The following is a 16,489-nucleotide window of genomic DNA, read 5'->3' as shown; positions in this document are numbered from 1 at the left end:
AAAGAGAAATGTTCATTTCCACCCTTTAGTCCTAATTTGTTTAGTGATCACACTGGACAAAAATCAGTCATCAAACCCTGATGCTATAATTCATTGAACATCCATGAGTAATTTGACTGACTCAAAAAACGGTTCTTTAATCTAAACTTTTTTTTGGGTTCTCTGATTCATTAACTTTTATTTTTCACTTCTATGTTTCATTCTGAATATAACATGAACTGCTGAAGAAGGGAAAATCTTACTAACTATCCTATAACTTTAACAAGGGTTCCATTTGAGCACCATAATTACAAATAGGTTAAGAAATGTTCCGGCTCTTTAGATAAGATTTGTTGAAATTGTACTTAGTTACTCAGAATCTAAGGAACTTCACCATGTTTGTACTTAAAAAGCCAGATTATCTGGAGGAATATCAGAGCTATGTGCAGATTTTATCGTTGAAGGCAAACTACGATGGGTTTCTTGGTCATCCAGGGTTCTTACGCTGCTTGGTCTAAAGGAACAATGATCAACTAGGGCAATTATGAATTAGATTATTTCTGATCCATATAAATAAATTTTAGTTGGCGGATGTCTCCCTCCTTCAGAAAAAAACGCTCGTATTTACTTCTACATAACACATTTATAGTTATCTGTATTTTAATTTTCAAATGTTCATTTCAAGACCAAAAAATTAGACTAAAGCATGAAGGTAGTGGGTCACATACTCGTAAACTCCTCCAGTAATAGGCATTCAATAAACTATCTCGTATATAATAATATAAAGCAAAACAGATACTTGACTGACATTTAAGCTTTAAGGTTGGAATCTCTCACGAGAAAAAAGCTTCATTTCAAAGTGCTGTTTTGTTGCACATCTGAACTGCTCGTATCATCGCAGTTGCACACAACTAGCATCTTTACGGTAAGATAATGAAGCAATTATGTTTTCCATCGGATTGCAAGAGCGCAAAAATTTGGAACGTGGCATCATAATCATAAAATCGAGCGATGAATCACATGGGCAGAGTCGTTGCTGCATGTTTGAGATTACACGAATGTACGAAAAGGGATTTCTATACGACAAAAAATACAACCATATACAACCAAATCTTACTTAGATTCCAATAGCAACTTTGTATAAGACTGAAAAAAGATTTACCGACCTTATTGTTCAATATATGTGGCACCTTCTCGTGAAGATGTTCGTACTGGAACTGAATCACTTACACTTTCAAAAGTGTCTGCTCTGAGTCGGACGGAAATGTTACACAGATCTGACATTTTTACTCCCTTCCTAAATGTTGCTTTTGTACAATGCTCTTAGAGAGCTCAGAAGGGAACATGTATTGTGTCTGTTGGAGTAGGCGCCATTTTGGAATATTCGATGACATCACCTTATATCTATTTTTGACTTTTACGCATGCGCTATTATAGGTATGGAACCTGAACTTTTTTAAATGAAAACCGCTGCTTCAGTTGCAATGGCTGCTAGCCAGAAATGAATCCTACCCGGAAGTTGGTCCGTCTTAAACGGCAGCCATTGTTATTAGATTAGACCAACCGTTTCTGATATCTGATAACACAATACCAGACCACAGTCATTTTAAAATGGCAATGTTTCAATTTCAGACTAATTAGGTTACAAATTCAGAGAAGTTGTTCGTGTACTTAGCTAATCCTGATCAGCTGCTGGAATCTATCTCTAATTGACATTTGAGACTCATTTGTGCTAAACGGCTCTAGATAAGCGTTCTCTACGAGACAAAACTTAAAAGCTTATGTTGATGAGATTGTTGAAGTGCAAAGCCTTCTCCATAAGATGAAGATCCCCTTTCTAGTGCTAGTTAAGGGCATAGGGTGAAATAAAGACTGGACCATTGGACCCTTGGACCACTGGACTTTTTTTGGACTATTTTTTGACCACATTTGGACCATTTTTTGAAACTTTTTTGGACCAATTTTATCTGGCGGAGGCAGACCATTAGAACTTAGGGAGGGGTGGCATGCAGTCTATCAGTACTCAGATAGGGGTGGGAGGCGGACTTTTGTCACTGAGGGAGGGGTGGAGGACGAGCTATTAGTACTCAGGGAGGGCTGGGCGGTTGTTGTATTAGTAAATGCTACGGATAATGGAGTTTCACTGGATCATACAAATTATTTTGAGCGCCTTTTCGATTGACTATTTTTATGTCAAAATTTTTGCGCTGGGCCGTAGCGTTTCTTTATTTTTTGGTCATGCGAATGCGAAACTAGCACCTAAACACTGGACTATAATTGTTATTGAAAGTATCACCAATTTCCGTTTTCGATCCTCCACTGTTGAGTCGTGCGTGTGCCTTTGAGGTCGAATTGTGTCGGTGCTAAATAACACTCACGGGTTATCACGAATCATCCATCAGTTGCTTTACGTTTCCCTTTGTGTGTACAGTATATCACTTCTAAATTTATCAACTTCTTCTGGTCATTTATCTTACTCGGGCGACAGAGATCCCGAAGTTTCCGATCGTTAGCTCTTAACTTCGCATTCACAAGCGTTATCGCAATTTTAGTGTTTGCACCTTTACTATAAAAACATTTTGGTAGTTTCATAGAAAGTAATCTTCTCCCTTTTTAGATACACAGTTTTCCGGCTTTAAGTGCTATTTCCTCATAGCCCACGCACTTTAACTTTCTTTGTACAGTTGGGTTTTTTCCTTTTTCTGCATAATATTTTGATCTGGTCTGAGGTTAGCAGACACTTATCAACTTTATCTGTTTCAGAAATTGGAAAAAGATTGTAGGTTCTCTCAAGTCATTGCGAAACATAGAAGTCGCTTTGTCATTGTCTCTGAGAGGGCTTAGTATAATTTACGAAACGAAACGGAATGAAAAAATGTAATTTTTAAAATTAACTTACATCGGTAATTTGCGAAAAGGAAATTTTTAATTTGTGAATTAGAAATCCGTAATTTTCGAGAGAGGTAATTCTGTATTTTGCACTTGTGTGGATTTAATGAATCAACGCAACGGCTATGTGAAAGAAAAATTGCGCCATTAAGCCATAAAATGCAAATCTGGTATTTATAAAATGATCCAGCGCTAAAGCTGTGCTTTCTTAATCGTCAATTTACGTAGTGAAATGCGTGACATGACAGTCAACTTAAGGCGTGAGTTGAGTGTATCTAATAGGGAAAACTGTGTATCTGAAAAAAGACAAGATTGCTTTGTACGACTGTACCAACAATGTTTCATGGCAAAGATGTAAACGTGAAAATTGCAATAACGCTTGTGAATAAGGACCGGAAATTCCGTGATCTTTGTTGTCTGATAAGATCAATGACAAAAGGAAGATAGCTAAATTGAACGACCTACCGTATACACAAAGGGAACCATGAAGCAACTGATGGATGATTTATGCTAACCCGTGAGTATCATTTAGTGCTGGCACAAGTCCAGTTAACAGGCACACGCATGACTCAACAGTGAAAGATCGAAAACAGGAATTGGCAATATTTTCAATAACAATTTTAGTCTAGTGTTTAGGTACCAGTTTCTCATTTGCATCACAAAAAAATCAAGAAACGGTACGGCCCAGCGCAAAAATTTTGACATAAAATAGTCAGTCGAGAAACCGATCAGAATAACTTGTATACTCCAGTGAAAACTTCATCAGTCAGTAGTATTAAATAATACAATAACCTCCCACCCCTCCTTGCGTACTAATAGTTCGTCCTCCACCCTTCCCTCAGTAACAACAGTCTGCCTCCAACCCCTCCCTGAATACTGGTAAACTGCATCCCACCTCTCCCTAAGTGCTAATGGTCTACCTTTCCCCGATAAATTGGTCCAAGATAAAAAGGTCCAAAGAAAGGTTCAGAACATAGCCCAAAAATAACTCCAAGCTTCCAATGGTCTAGTCTCTCTTGCTCTATGCCTTTATTACGTGGTCTGAGGTAAAAGTAATTAAGCTAGTGGCTAGTTGGTTTCACACGAAAGGGGCTTTACAAAACTTTCAGTTTCAATTAATCTATTTCAATAACACGTGCGTTTATGCACTACAAGAAGGCTAAATGACGGAATAGATAGGCAATCGATTGTTAGTGATTGTTCATCGGAATTTGTATCTTTCAACTTTCAGAGAGGAAGGGCCATCTGTTTCCTCAGGGACTAGAAGGAACTTTATCAATATGGCTCCTTGGATTTCTCTTCCTTCCTTTCCTTGAGAAAGGGTATAATTTCTAGGGGTGAGGATTGCCTGTCATCGTGTGTTGGCCGGAAATTTCTCACAGTTTTTCCATAACATCATTCGGTACCTTTTCAGGCAAATTAAAGATATGATTAAATAATATATTGTTTCTGTTAGTGTATCAGTGTTAGTCGAAAACATTGATCCTGCTTCAAATTCTTTTCAAAATATTATCATACAAGCATTTTATTGCACATTATAACATATTGCATTCATTGTTGGATACTGATTCAAGTAGCTACGTGACTCAAACATTGGAAGCAGATAATGTAAGAGAAAAACAGAACGGCATCTCATAAGAAAGGACATTCTAACCATTTCATCATCGATTTCCCTTATAACCCTAAGGACTGACCAAAGTTGCATTGCTCCTTACAACATCCATATATTTTTAAGAACAAAGGTAATGAGAGACAAGAGAAACATCAACCAGATCTTAAATGTATGGAAGAAAATATGGAAAATTGATGCTTACCATGATCTTGGAAGTATGATCATTGCTCTTGTGTCGATGGTGAGTTGGCATAAATTGGGGAGTTCAACTTTACGCTTCAGTATCGCAAACACTCCGTAGTTTCGATAAAATGCCTGAGTGCAGAATGTGAAAATATAGCTAATTTATTTAAAGTTTGAATTTCTAACAGGAAAAACTTTTCTCTGAGAATGAAAGAAAACGAAACAAATATCTACATATATGTCAATTTTTTGCACCCAAAGGAGTGCAAACAATTTTCAAAATATTTTGAAATTTCGGCGGCATCTGAGCTCAAATTTTGAGGAGCATTCAGCATGATACTACAATAAGAACATCTATGGATTCTGCTAGTATGACTTAGATTGTATTGAGTATGTTTGTGATGTTAAAACCACTGACTTTTATTAATAACATTGTTGATACTGAATGCGACCTTGATAGTCTTGATAAACCAATGCACAGTTAAATTTACCATACTCTCGTATTCATCAATTCGGTTTGCAACGCAATCATTGCTTTCAATTAATATATATATATAGTGGATGAATAATGGTTTCCGAGCAAATGAATACAAGTGCAAATTACCTTTTTCGATAAAAATGCCAGCATTAAATTTTTTTTCATAATTTTTCTCGGTTCTCGGTCGTTTGCACGAAATTAAACGTACGTTTCACAGTAAGACCAGCTTGAAATCTATTCCCTGCTATCACCGTTTCAGACTTAAGATATCTCTATGGATTCTCAAACACACCAAAATCACCATCTTAAGTCTATTGGGATCTCTTTTCTAACGCGAACTGTCTCATAACCAGCGAAAGCGTGCAAGAGACAAAAATAAATTCGTTCGCTAAAAAAGGTGTATTATATAATCATTGTGGTCGTTTAAAGAATAAGAAGACATTATCATTACGCAATAACGTGAGACACAATAATGAAAAAAGTACACGACTTATCTCTGTGGTCGATTTTTTTTTCCATGCGGTTGTTTCTTCGCTCCATGCATTCGATCACGTGTAAGCTCATAATGCCTTCACGGCACAATATCTCATCTGCTGCCCGTCCGGATATCTGTTTATTCTTGATCTTGGGAAGTCTTCAGCTAAGTACCTGATTGTGCCAGACATAAGTACTTGGCTTTTCATCTGAGTACCTTTTACTGCTTGAAGCTCAGTTGAGTTTCATTGGACTTTCTGTTCACCTTTAAGTTTTCCTCAAATTTCTCCCTGAGTTCGTGGGTCAACCCGCTATGAAAATGACGCTCCGCAGCTTCTAGCGTTCTAGCAACATGTTGCGCCTCCCAGGCGAAAACTGAAGGATTCCCCATCCACGACACTAAACTCATAATCACTAACCAGTGCTTCTGAGAAGGACTTTGAACTAAAGAGAATCACCAGGGCTGATTATATAATAATGTAACACGTGTGATCTCTTGTATGAACGCAAATTATGTAATGCTTTACATTAGCACATTGATTTCCTTGCACGCCATTCTATCGCCAAACCACTTTTTTGCATTCATTATTGCGACCCATTCATGCCTTTCATGTTCCTAGAGCCAAATTATCTCGTCTACCGTAAGTATATAATCATTTTCTCTAAGTGTACACTGAAAAACGCCAAACTATAAAGTATGCAATCAAGAACTCTTAAGATACTCTCAGTCGCTTACCTGGCTCGAGTGCCAACTGCCTTATACCTTTTACCTATTCAAAATCGTCAGCCATTTTTTATTATGTCGTAAAAAACTCAGCCCGCACTGGTGTTTGCAAAATTCGCCTTTTTCGCAATTTTCCTGAAACTATTTTGCTCTAGTTATTAACATACTTTACATCTCTGTCGGACAAGACCAGGAACGCAGACTGTAGTGAGGAGTGTGGAACATCTGCATCTTCTTGGAAAGAGAATTAAAGGATTCAAATTTTAAAATATCCTTGAAGTACCAATTTGAAGTCTGGAGAGACCTTAAAATTACTAGAAAAAATTTATGACAGCTGAGCTGTTTAAACAAGTAAAACCCGCTTTTCCAAGTAAATAACCAGTTTTGTTCGTGGAATTTTGGGCAATCAAATGTGGCTGATTAGAATTAAATCAGTATTGTATTTCAAGAACATCACGTTACACATGCATTTTTTGCACGTAACTGGAAGATAATCACTTTTAGAGATTAATACAAATCGATGGGAATTTAAGAAAGAAATTGAAATTGTAAAGATGGTTTTGTGTAGACGAAAAGACGAAAGATGCCCGAGCAGTAACGAGACGCAACAACAAATATAATTAGGATTCAAAATTAAACCAATGAAAATGAACTTTTCTGTGTCCTTTTCTTGCTGATTGCTCGCAGACAAAGAAGGTCAACTTGTATGCTGTAAAATGAACACAAAAGTGGAAATTACAATTCAAATAGCGTGCTGGACATTTCTTGTGTAACTGAGCACATTCGTGATGTTGTGTTCAACGATACAAGGCAAAACGGTAAAGGTAATCTTCCTAGGCCATAAGAATTTTCGAGTTAAAAGTCTGACTTATTTCCTAAGCCATTTCTGATCACTTAACGACTAACTAATAGATTGGATCTCATTGAATATCACTATCATACATGACTGTGATGATGAGGCCTCAACAATGCGCAGTAAACAGCTAAATTTCAAGAAAATTTGCATCCTCTCTTTCCCTGACTTATTCCGATCTGTGATTTATTCCGTTTTTAATTCGTAGAGTACGTGATCTAAATGATATGATCTCATTATCTTGTACTCTAAATGTCCTTCTTGCGGTTTAGCATTTGGCGTCGCTTTTCGCTTAAGTGCTTGAAGGTTAGAATTTCATTTAACTTAAGTGAAAAACATCAAAATGATTTTTTATTGTAGTTATTTATCATGTTTTAAAACCCTCTTTCCCCGAGCCGTCTTGAAGTCGTTTAAAAATTTCAAGGCTTCCCTTTCTAAGAAGTCTCCGCAATGAGGGCATGATCAATATGCCACACTTTATTGACAGTCTCTGATGTGGAGCAATTGAAAATGTTTCGCTGCTTAATATTCTTCAAAACATTCCAATTCAAGTAGTTCTAGTTTGCTTTATTCCAGATCGCGCTGATGACACATTTTAGGTTATGAAATGAAAAATTTAACAAAATAAGTTGAAAATTTGTAATATTGAGATGTAAGTAAATAAAATTCCCTACTGAAGACTTCGTTCCAGTTCTCCATAAATCTTAATCGTGTTCAAAAAGCAGTCACGTTGGCTTCTTTCTTGATGGCTCCTGTAAATCAGCGCATTGGCATTAGGTATTGGTATTAGCATATTTGGGGTGATGTGAGTTTGATGCGATGATAAAATAAAAAGAGTTCCACACAATCCTCTTCCATCTTGTAGAACGTGCTTGGAATTTTCGAAATAGGGTCAATTACAGCCTCTTATTTCGGTTCCTAGACCATCAGTGATTGATTGTTTTCTGATAACTTCTACGTTAGCGGATGATAATCTGATTGTGGTTGACGTTGAAACATATATGTAATATTTGGGGGATTTTATAACGATCGTTTGGTTTTAAAGTATCGAAATATCTGAGTTTTACAGCATGTATGTTGGGCTTGCAAAAGTCAATCTTTCTCACAAATTTAGGAGTTTGATTTTGAAATGTATACTTTTCACTTGACAAACCTTGGTGTCCTTATTCGTCGATAGATTTGGTCAGCTTTTAATATTTGACCAAAGAATGTTTGCGACACAAGAATCTGCTGCGAGCTGATTAGATTTACTCTTCCTCGCTAGTTCTCTCTCCCTCCACTCGCGAAATCGCGTTGTAATATGATAAGTCTTTGCAGAAATGCTTAGATGCGTGCAGGTTGAAAGGTTATACATCGCTCGAGACAAGATATTATGAACTGTTTATATTCTCTTGCTCGAGAGGATTCAGGTAGCTGTGTCACTGAGTGGATTGAGGAACGGAAAGTAACTCGTATTAAAAGACTTTTCGTGCAGCATACTAACTTACATAAACGAAACGTGATGTCTCTTTTTTCTCCCGACCCGCTCTTTCGGTAAAACTCTTCTTGAACAGAAAGAACTGTAGGCATTATTCGGCAGTGCACATTTTAGCCTATTAAATTGAATTCGAGTGTCAACAGGAAAAATATCATTTAACGTCAATTCTACTTTAAGGTTTTAAAACTACTTTTTAGGATAGGTTTCCGAGATCTCACCTCACCAACATAGTGGACGAATGTAGAGCATACACGATGAAATTCGCAAATGTTTGTTCAAACTTTTGGACGCTTTTTACATCCCACCATTCTTTTCTCAGAAAAAAAAAATTATACATCATGTTTATGAGAAGGATATCTGGTTATCAAGTCACGGGAGTCGGAAAGGAAATTTCTGTCACTTATTGAGATGGACCTCAAAGATTTCATGTTTATCTCAGTACTGGGCTAATATCTCCCCCTAATATGAAAGGAAGACCAAATTTGCGCCGCTAACCGTGCCCGAAGCCCACGCGTTAATTACTCATAATACTAAATTTCTCAAAAGTGACAAGATTTTACCAAAGACATTTTTATCAATTTATTATTCATTTTTTCCTAGAGGAAATAGTTTTTTAACAAGGCCAACACATGTTCATCAAATGTGCTCGGTCATTATCTGCTATGCCTGTATAAAACTGCAGAGCGTAATAAAACAGAGACAGGTTAAAATACTGCTACTATCAATCCAAATAACAGGTAATGCAGCTTGTTACAAAGTGTGAGCTCTCAAGATTATCTGAAATCGTACGGACAAATCACATCTATGGAAAATATCGCCTCTAGATCTACGTATACTTTCCTCTTGGAAAGCAGTCGACGAACGTGTTTATAAGCACTGTCAAGTTCATTGTTTGGTTGTATAGATGCGGAAATATAATATAAAATAAGACAAAAATGTGGGTTTACTGTGTCACTAAAACTTGCAAGCGATGCATTTATGAGCCTGACGCTAAGAAGCAGCTGAACGTGAAGACTAAAGCTCGAAGTGCTTTTCTCAATGAAATTGCCTCAGCAACATAAGGCCTATACTATTTATCTATAATGACGAGAAAATGCTTTCTTAAGGTGAACGGTTTCCCTTGTTATGACCTTTACGGTTTTGGTGGCTTCTTTTCCTCTGCCTGCAGACTGTAACCGTGTTGATTGGACTCCCTCGTCTCTCCCTCATGAGTTTCAAGCCACATTGCCTACACAGTGACCTGCAGTGACGTGTTTTTTTTCCATCATTTCCGCATACCCTTCCTTCCAGGCCTGGAGAGCCAGCGGTCACATTACGTTGGCAATAATCAGGCGACGAATCCTGATAAGTTAGTACCAGCAGCTGCATGTGATTTCTGCGGAAAACCTTTCCCATACTGAGCTGCTGCTGCTGCACATTATTGCTCTTGACGGCAGATTGATATTTGTTTTTCAGTTCTTTTGCAACTTCCTGCCATTTATCGCATTTTTTAGGCACTCTACTCAGACAATTCTTGTAATTCCCCTTGAAAACCTATTTGGATACGAAAACATTGGTCAGAATAATCAGCGGGCATTGTATTAACCATACAAACTATAGCTTAGTGCCAAGGCTGGTGGTATAGGAAGCCCATAGGACGAGTGTTAAGCAGGTGTCTGCAAGTGAATATGTAAAGGCGGTGTTTCCTCCCGGAAGAAAAAAAAATGTAAGTGTTCCCAAGGAATATGAGATTCTGGAATATAGATTAACAAGAGTTGTTTATGCCATTCATATTGATAACACACCGCCAAGTTCACGCATTAAATTAGGCTAGTTTCCATGCTAAACAGCATATCCTGTTTGACAACACATTACCCTTTAAGCCAGGTTGGGTCTTCTTGTCGCTCCCAGCATAGAAACAATTTTAGAATTCATTTGGTAAAATAACCCCAAGGAGAATGCACGTAGAGTACAGTTAGAGGAGACGTGACCTCTTAATCGATTCCTCAAAAATGAGATGCCATTATTGTCTTATGGTTGAAAGAGATAAATGATAGGTATTTGAATAAAAAGTGGCAGCAAAATTGATAGATAAGTGAGCAAACAAAAAATGAAATATTAGAATTAATAAAATAAGTAAATCTCATTTACCTCTATTCCCACATTTTGATTCTTTTCGTCGATTTCTCTTCGATCGTTGTTCCCTTGTGGTCGAGTTCTTAAGAGGTTCAGCGTCACCTCCGCGGCAAACGTCAGGTTGTTCCCACATCTAGAAGTTCGATGTGCTTTTTTGTCACAGCTACATTCGGTGATTTTATTTGCAGCACACTGAGAAACGATTTCTTGTAGGATGCCAGCGGTGGTGATTGCATGTAGAAACGCTGTCTCTTTGTTTGCTGCAACAGAAAGAAGTTAGCTGTTTAGAAATATAAGTTAAATAGCTTAAGACATTTGAAAAAAAAAGGGAATAATACCACGAGGAAAATCTCTTTATTTTCTAAATCTATCTACAAATCTCAGGTCAATGATTATTTTTATCAACAAAATGTTTATCATCATGGTTTTTACCATTATTCTTTATTATTAATTTGATCATAAAAGTAGAATGAGAAGGATCCTGAGGTAGAAGCTTGAATAAGAAGCTCGAATATCCGCAATGTACTTAGTCCTGCTTAAAACAGAGTCAAGTTACTTTGTGTATGATGCATGCATGAAATGATTATAAGACCTCTTACCATAAGGCAAAGTTCTTTGAACAAAGTCAGGTAAATTTCCAGTCACGCTTTTGTTATAAAAACTGCAGTCCCAGAGCTCGTCTTTATATAGCCTTTGGCATTCCCCCAGACCCCTGCTCAATCCGGCTCTCATGATTTTCATTCTTTTGGTAGCATCCTGAGTTTAAAGAAAAAAGCCAAGAAGTAAGTAAATACAAAACATCTTCCGGTCGCTATACGTTCAGTTGTAAAGAGGCCAACCCTTAAATGATCTTAGTTTGAAATAGATTAGAGATAATAAACTGAAAGTAACATACCTGTATGGAATTAACGATGGCTGATCCTGGGTCAGCTCTGCCGAATAAAAGGGAAAATGTTATCTTGACGAGGAAAATGTAGAAAAATAAACTGTGAGGTTAAATATAGAATAAATTTAGCTTTCATGAACTAACGAGACTTACGTTCGACCTTCTGTTGTTGTGACCATGTTTAGGAGAGCCAAGGTGACCATGATTGCTGGAAAAATCATCAAAAACTTCATCTCTGACATCACGAAGTTCAGTCGAATACAAATCAGCGAAAATTAGGTTGAGTCTGCAAATAGTATAAAACAATGATAGAAAGCAACACGTTAGCAACACCTCAATTGATCAAATAGCCATAAATAAGAGTTTTACGCGATGTTAGGAAAAAGATACATTGGCATGAGATAAACAAGTCAAGAAACTGCCAAGGATAAATCACCAAACCTATCTTAACAACCTGTCCTCCTATATCGCTTGAAGTTGTCGAAAGCTTCAATATAGCAACGGGAGCCACACAGAGTCCCACTCAGATAACTTACTCTACTGTAACGTCGCTATCCACGCTGTGTTTCGCAAAAAGTGACACTTTTCATGCCGAATAGATTGGTGTACTTTCTATAGCTTGATTATTGGGTTTGTGTTTTGTTGAAACTTTACGGGAAACCTTAGACTTCATCTTCGATACACCTCTGTACAAGCAGCAATTAAATGGAATTGTGACCATAATGCTTCCCCACTGACCGAGAGAAATGCCAAAATGTTCGTCGTTTATCTTATTCTTTTTTGATGCAGTAAGAGAACTAAATTCTGTGTAGTTAAATGCTTTCAACTTTGATACATGACCGTGGGAAAACATGTTTATTTATAGTTTCCTAATGAAAAATTATCAAAGACAGTGAGGCAATCGGGCATTAAAAAGTGCACGCGCTATTTTTTAAATTACACATTGGACTTTAATTACGACCTGGTAGCCTAATACCCCATTCACACCAGCAAAACATGTTTTGTTAAACTGGTTTTCATTGAATGAAAATTATAAACAGAGAACTGAAAAACTTGATTTTCCATTGGATTCAAGTACTAGCTAACTTGTATTTCCAATGTGCTACATTCAAGTCAAAAATATTCGGTTAAATAGTTTCTATGAAGAAAAAAAAAATTAAACTGTGTTTAACAAAACAACTTTTAAACATGTTTAAGCTTTGGTGTGAATGGGGCATAAGTTACCGTTCCTTATCAAAAATGACACCCTAAATGCTGTTGTTGGGGGAAAAATTGGAAGGAAAATTCACAATTCAATACTTTGGAGTCGCCTACCTTCAAAAAATATCGATATGTGAACTGTGCGTTGTACAAAGCCGTTTTTTTCCAGTTACGCAATATAAGAGGATGCGTTTCTGGTGACTGAATACACGGTCTGAAAGCAGTAATCAATGGCAATCAATTAGTGAAAAAAGTTTTGTCAATAAGGTCTCATTTTGATGATTAAATGCATACAAGTTTTTTTTACTCTGCACATTGTGAAACTCAAGGATACGTTGGACACCCAGCAGTATTGGAATAATTTTATTATCTGCTTGTAGTTCTGCAATGAAAGTTGAGACGTGACTTCTTCCCAAGTGTTTTAGACTTTGTCCGATAAGACTGTGGCCTATGTCTGAAGAGAGTTTTATTGATTAAGAAGTGTTACTCGATTATAAGAGGGTTCTTCAGGTACATATCAATCCAACGAAATTCGACCTCTAATTTCTCATATCTCTGTCTATCCAGTCACAAACAGTACGACGAAGTCATCACACATAAACAGGAAGCGTTAATGTACCCTGAGCAAACCATTTCAGTGCAATGAAATAATGATCTTAAAATAAAAAAATAGCCGAGTTTTTCTCGATCTTGTTAGTGCTCTCGGTTGGAGAAACTAGCTTTAACTATTCATCTTGTTCATTATGGTGTTCAGGATTATTTTTTCTTATTTTAACATCTAAGATGTTTTCATGGTTAGTGCCGAATTAGGACACAAGCGGTAGATAACGACAATTGTCCATCGATTTCTCTTACAGTCTTGCTTTTCCAAAACCTTAATCGTCAAGTTAGGTTAGTTTGGCTTTCAATAAAGTGTCCCATTTCAATTTTTATATCTACGCCCCATGTCGAAGGACAAAACACAATTAGAATTGAAATTAGCTTAAGTGTTGTATTAACGACATCAAAACGAGTTGTTTTTCAGTTCCATTTGACGCCACGGCGATAGTCCAAAGGTCTCCCTAGTCTTAACTGTAATCTCAATAATCCATCTTTCATAGAGAGTGCTGGTATCGGATATTTTCCGGCTAAAAATAAAACTCTTTTGAAAGTGGATATGCTTGCCATAAACACTTCAGAAAAATTGAATTGAATCAAAAGTTGAAAGATAAGCGATTTTAACGATAATTCTATTTAAACTTTCACGCATTAGATTGTGAAAACATAAATCGTTTTAAATTTGATTTTTTTCTTTAGTCTACCAGAGGAAAGAACACATTGAAACAGACATATCGGCTAAACGTGCAAGTATGAAATTAGTCAGAGAGCTGTAATTTACACTCGTTTTGAAGATCTGAAATCCATACAAATACTCGACTTCGATAATAGTGTCAAGAGCAGTAATTCAGATGTATTACTTTTCTGCAAACAATGTCACAGCTAGCCAAACGGAAAATTTCGGAAGTTGAAGTCTACTGAGCTCTTCATAAGTAATGTTGGTTTGACTATTTGATTATTAGCACTGAAGATCATGGCACCTTTACGTGCCATCCTAAAGTCTTTAGAGCTCCTGTATGTACGCATTGAGACAAGGATGTCTCAAGCATTCTTTAAAAACAATGGCCATAAAAAATCTGTAAGACGAAAAGTGAATTCCTTAGCTTCGCTCTCGACAGGAACCCAGGAAGACCGAAAATCATCTTGTTTCTTTTGATACCATACCCATTTTAGGACTATAATGGTCAAAATCTGAACTCTCTCCTAAACTAAAAAGAATCAAGAGCCACACGCTCTTGGGCGGCGCAGAACTATGTACATAGAATATTTTGTATAGCGGCCACCGGCTGATTGTCCGATCACAGCCCTTAATTAACTGTCTGTTTGCACCGAATCAGACTTTCAACTACAAAGACTTATGAAGTTATCGGGAGTTTACTGAAAATATTTTGACTAAATTCAAATAGTTTTCAGCCCAAAGAATTGAGAATGCCAAAAAATGATCGGTAGTACTCGCAAGGATGAAAACAGTCTAACAATAAAACCAAATATCTTACCAATATAAATAGTGTGTTATGATTGGACTTGCAGACCGGCTGCAGACACAGTTCTGGAGAGCTCTGCTTCTTCGCACGTCTAGCACACCTTGTTTTTGGCGTCAACAGAACACTCATTTAAGTAGCAGCCTGACAATTTGACAAAAAGGGATTTCCTGGGACTTATTTGTCATTTCCCCATTGTGGTTTAGTATCATTCAGGACTCAAGAGGATATAAGAGAGTATTTTGTTATTTCTCGTGGACACCACTGACTTTAATGAGCTAAGTTTGAACATCGAAAGCTTCTTTTTTATCAATTCTAATTCGTTCTATTTACGTTAAGCTTTGCATTGACGCAGAAACAACTGTTAATAACAAACACGGAAAAAAAAAAACAGCTCGGAAATCGATAAATTTGCGAAAACATGATTCCCTGTATGTGTGAACAGCAAAAAAAGTGCACAAATAATTTCCCGTATGTGAATCAAACAAAAATGGCACGAAAGGAGAAATGATTGATCTATTTTTATTCTAACTTTTGATGTCGTGTTCGTCCGTTTACGCATGGTCTTCCGTGTGGATAATGACATAGAAAGGAATTTCTGCTGAGGCAATTATGGAAAATGCGGATTTCCAAGTCAAAACGTGCGCTCGGGACTATAAAGGTAATATATGACGTCTAGGAATAGCTATAAACAATAGGAAAGAAGGAAGATCAATGTTATTCAAAAGAGATTAGTTGAGAAATAAGGACCAAAGCCAATCATAGATCACTCTTCTGATCACGTCTCCGAAACGATGTCTGTCTACAATAATGAGAAAAACCAAAAACTGAGTAACGACCAAAAAAAGCAAGCAGAAAAAATTTCTGTGTCAGTTTCTGAGGCCACCATAGCAACTCTGAAATAGCTTAGCAAGTAAGAATAAAGTTTATGTAGACCTCCTTGTCGGAGTCGGCTGTGGCCGTACTAACTTGGTCAACTGAAAACCCTTCAAGCTTTCAAACGAAATTCAGAGCCACGCCTAAGAGAGAGAGAGAGGGAGAGGGAGAAAGAGAGACAGAAACAAACAACCAAAAAAACATACAGAACCTTGAGCGTAAAGTTGTAATTCAGAGCGAATATGAAAACAGATTACTTAGATCATTGGGTGGCCGAGAGAAAAAGAACGAAAGAATGGTAAACGCTAGAAATTGCATATTCTGCTCCATATTAGAAAGATTGCGTGGTTTTAATCGAAACCAACTTAAAGAGAAAAAAATACTGTTAGCTTATAATTAGTTTATTTAACAAATAAAAAAGCCTTGACTGCGGTCTGTTCTGTTGTAAAACACGCAGGAAGCGGATGGGGCACGAAGGAAGTTTAAGAGGAAAGACGAAACTTAGTTTCTACTTACTTCTTGACGGACTAGAACACAATAAAGGCTTCTTTATTTGTTTTAAAATAAAGAATCCGTCAAATTCCTCACGCACTTCCTTATATTTTCAAGTCAAAATTTTGGATTTTTTAAGCGTACAAGTGTCGTCAGCATGTTCTTTACTCTCA

At 36.9% G+C, this 16,489-nt stretch overlaps 1 protein-coding gene and 1 long non-coding RNA gene across 3 annotated transcripts; both read right to left on the bottom strand.

The window, feature by feature from the left end:
* Nucleotides 1-3,780: 3,780 nt before the first annotated feature.
* On the bottom strand, nucleotides 3,781-6,682 carry LOC131784503 (uncharacterized). 2 transcript variants are annotated; one of them, XR_010717560.1, is made up of 3 exons: nucleotides 6,352-6,682; nucleotides 4,683-6,059; nucleotides 3,781-4,274 (listed from the first exon to the last, which is right to left on the bottom strand). It is a non-coding gene; the product is annotated as an uncharacterized lncRNA (long non-coding RNA). The 2 variants fall into 2 exon arrangements; XR_009340207.2 differs by having other exon boundaries at nucleotides 6,507-6,682.
* A 2,541-nt stretch (nucleotides 6,683-9,223) lies between these two features.
* LOC131784509 (protein Wnt-8b-like) lies at nucleotides 9,224-15,079 on the bottom strand. The gene is made up of 6 exons (XM_059101320.2): nucleotides 14,964-15,079; nucleotides 11,824-11,956; nucleotides 11,680-11,716; nucleotides 11,384-11,540; nucleotides 10,800-11,044; nucleotides 9,224-10,202 (listed from the first exon to the last, which is right to left on the bottom strand). Exons 2-6 carry the CDS (start codon nucleotides 11,910-11,912, stop codon nucleotides 9,771-9,773), a joined length of 960 nt encoding a protein of 319 aa, XP_058957303.2. The 5' UTR covers nucleotides 11,913-11,956; nucleotides 14,964-15,079; the 3' UTR covers nucleotides 9,224-9,770.
* Between the last annotated feature and the right edge of the window lie 1,410 nt (nucleotides 15,080-16,489).

Source organism: Pocillopora verrucosa, chromosome 5 (assembly GCF_036669915.1).
Source record: "Pocillopora verrucosa isolate sample1 chromosome 5, ASM3666991v2, whole genome shotgun sequence".
In the NCBI taxonomy this organism is placed as follows: domain Eukaryota; kingdom Metazoa; phylum Cnidaria; class Anthozoa; order Scleractinia; family Pocilloporidae; genus Pocillopora; species Pocillopora verrucosa.
Note: the sequence above shows the minus strand (reverse complement) of the source record. Positions and strands in the feature narration are given on the sequence as shown.

Excerpts from the sequence above, each read along its gene's own strand:
- LOC131784509 (XM_059101320.2), bottom strand. The coding sequence starts at position 11,912 with ATGTCAGAGATGAAGTTTTTGATGATTTTTCCAGCAATCATGGTCACC. Across the intron at positions 11,717-11,823 it reads ACAACAACAGAAGGTCGAAC|AGCTGACCCAGGATCAGCCA; the intron begins GTAAGTCTCGTT and ends TTTATTCGGCAG. Across the intron at positions 10,203-10,799 it reads ATCAAAATGTGGGAATAGAG|GTTTTCAAGGGGAATTACAA; the intron begins GTAAATGAGATT and ends GTATCCAAATAG.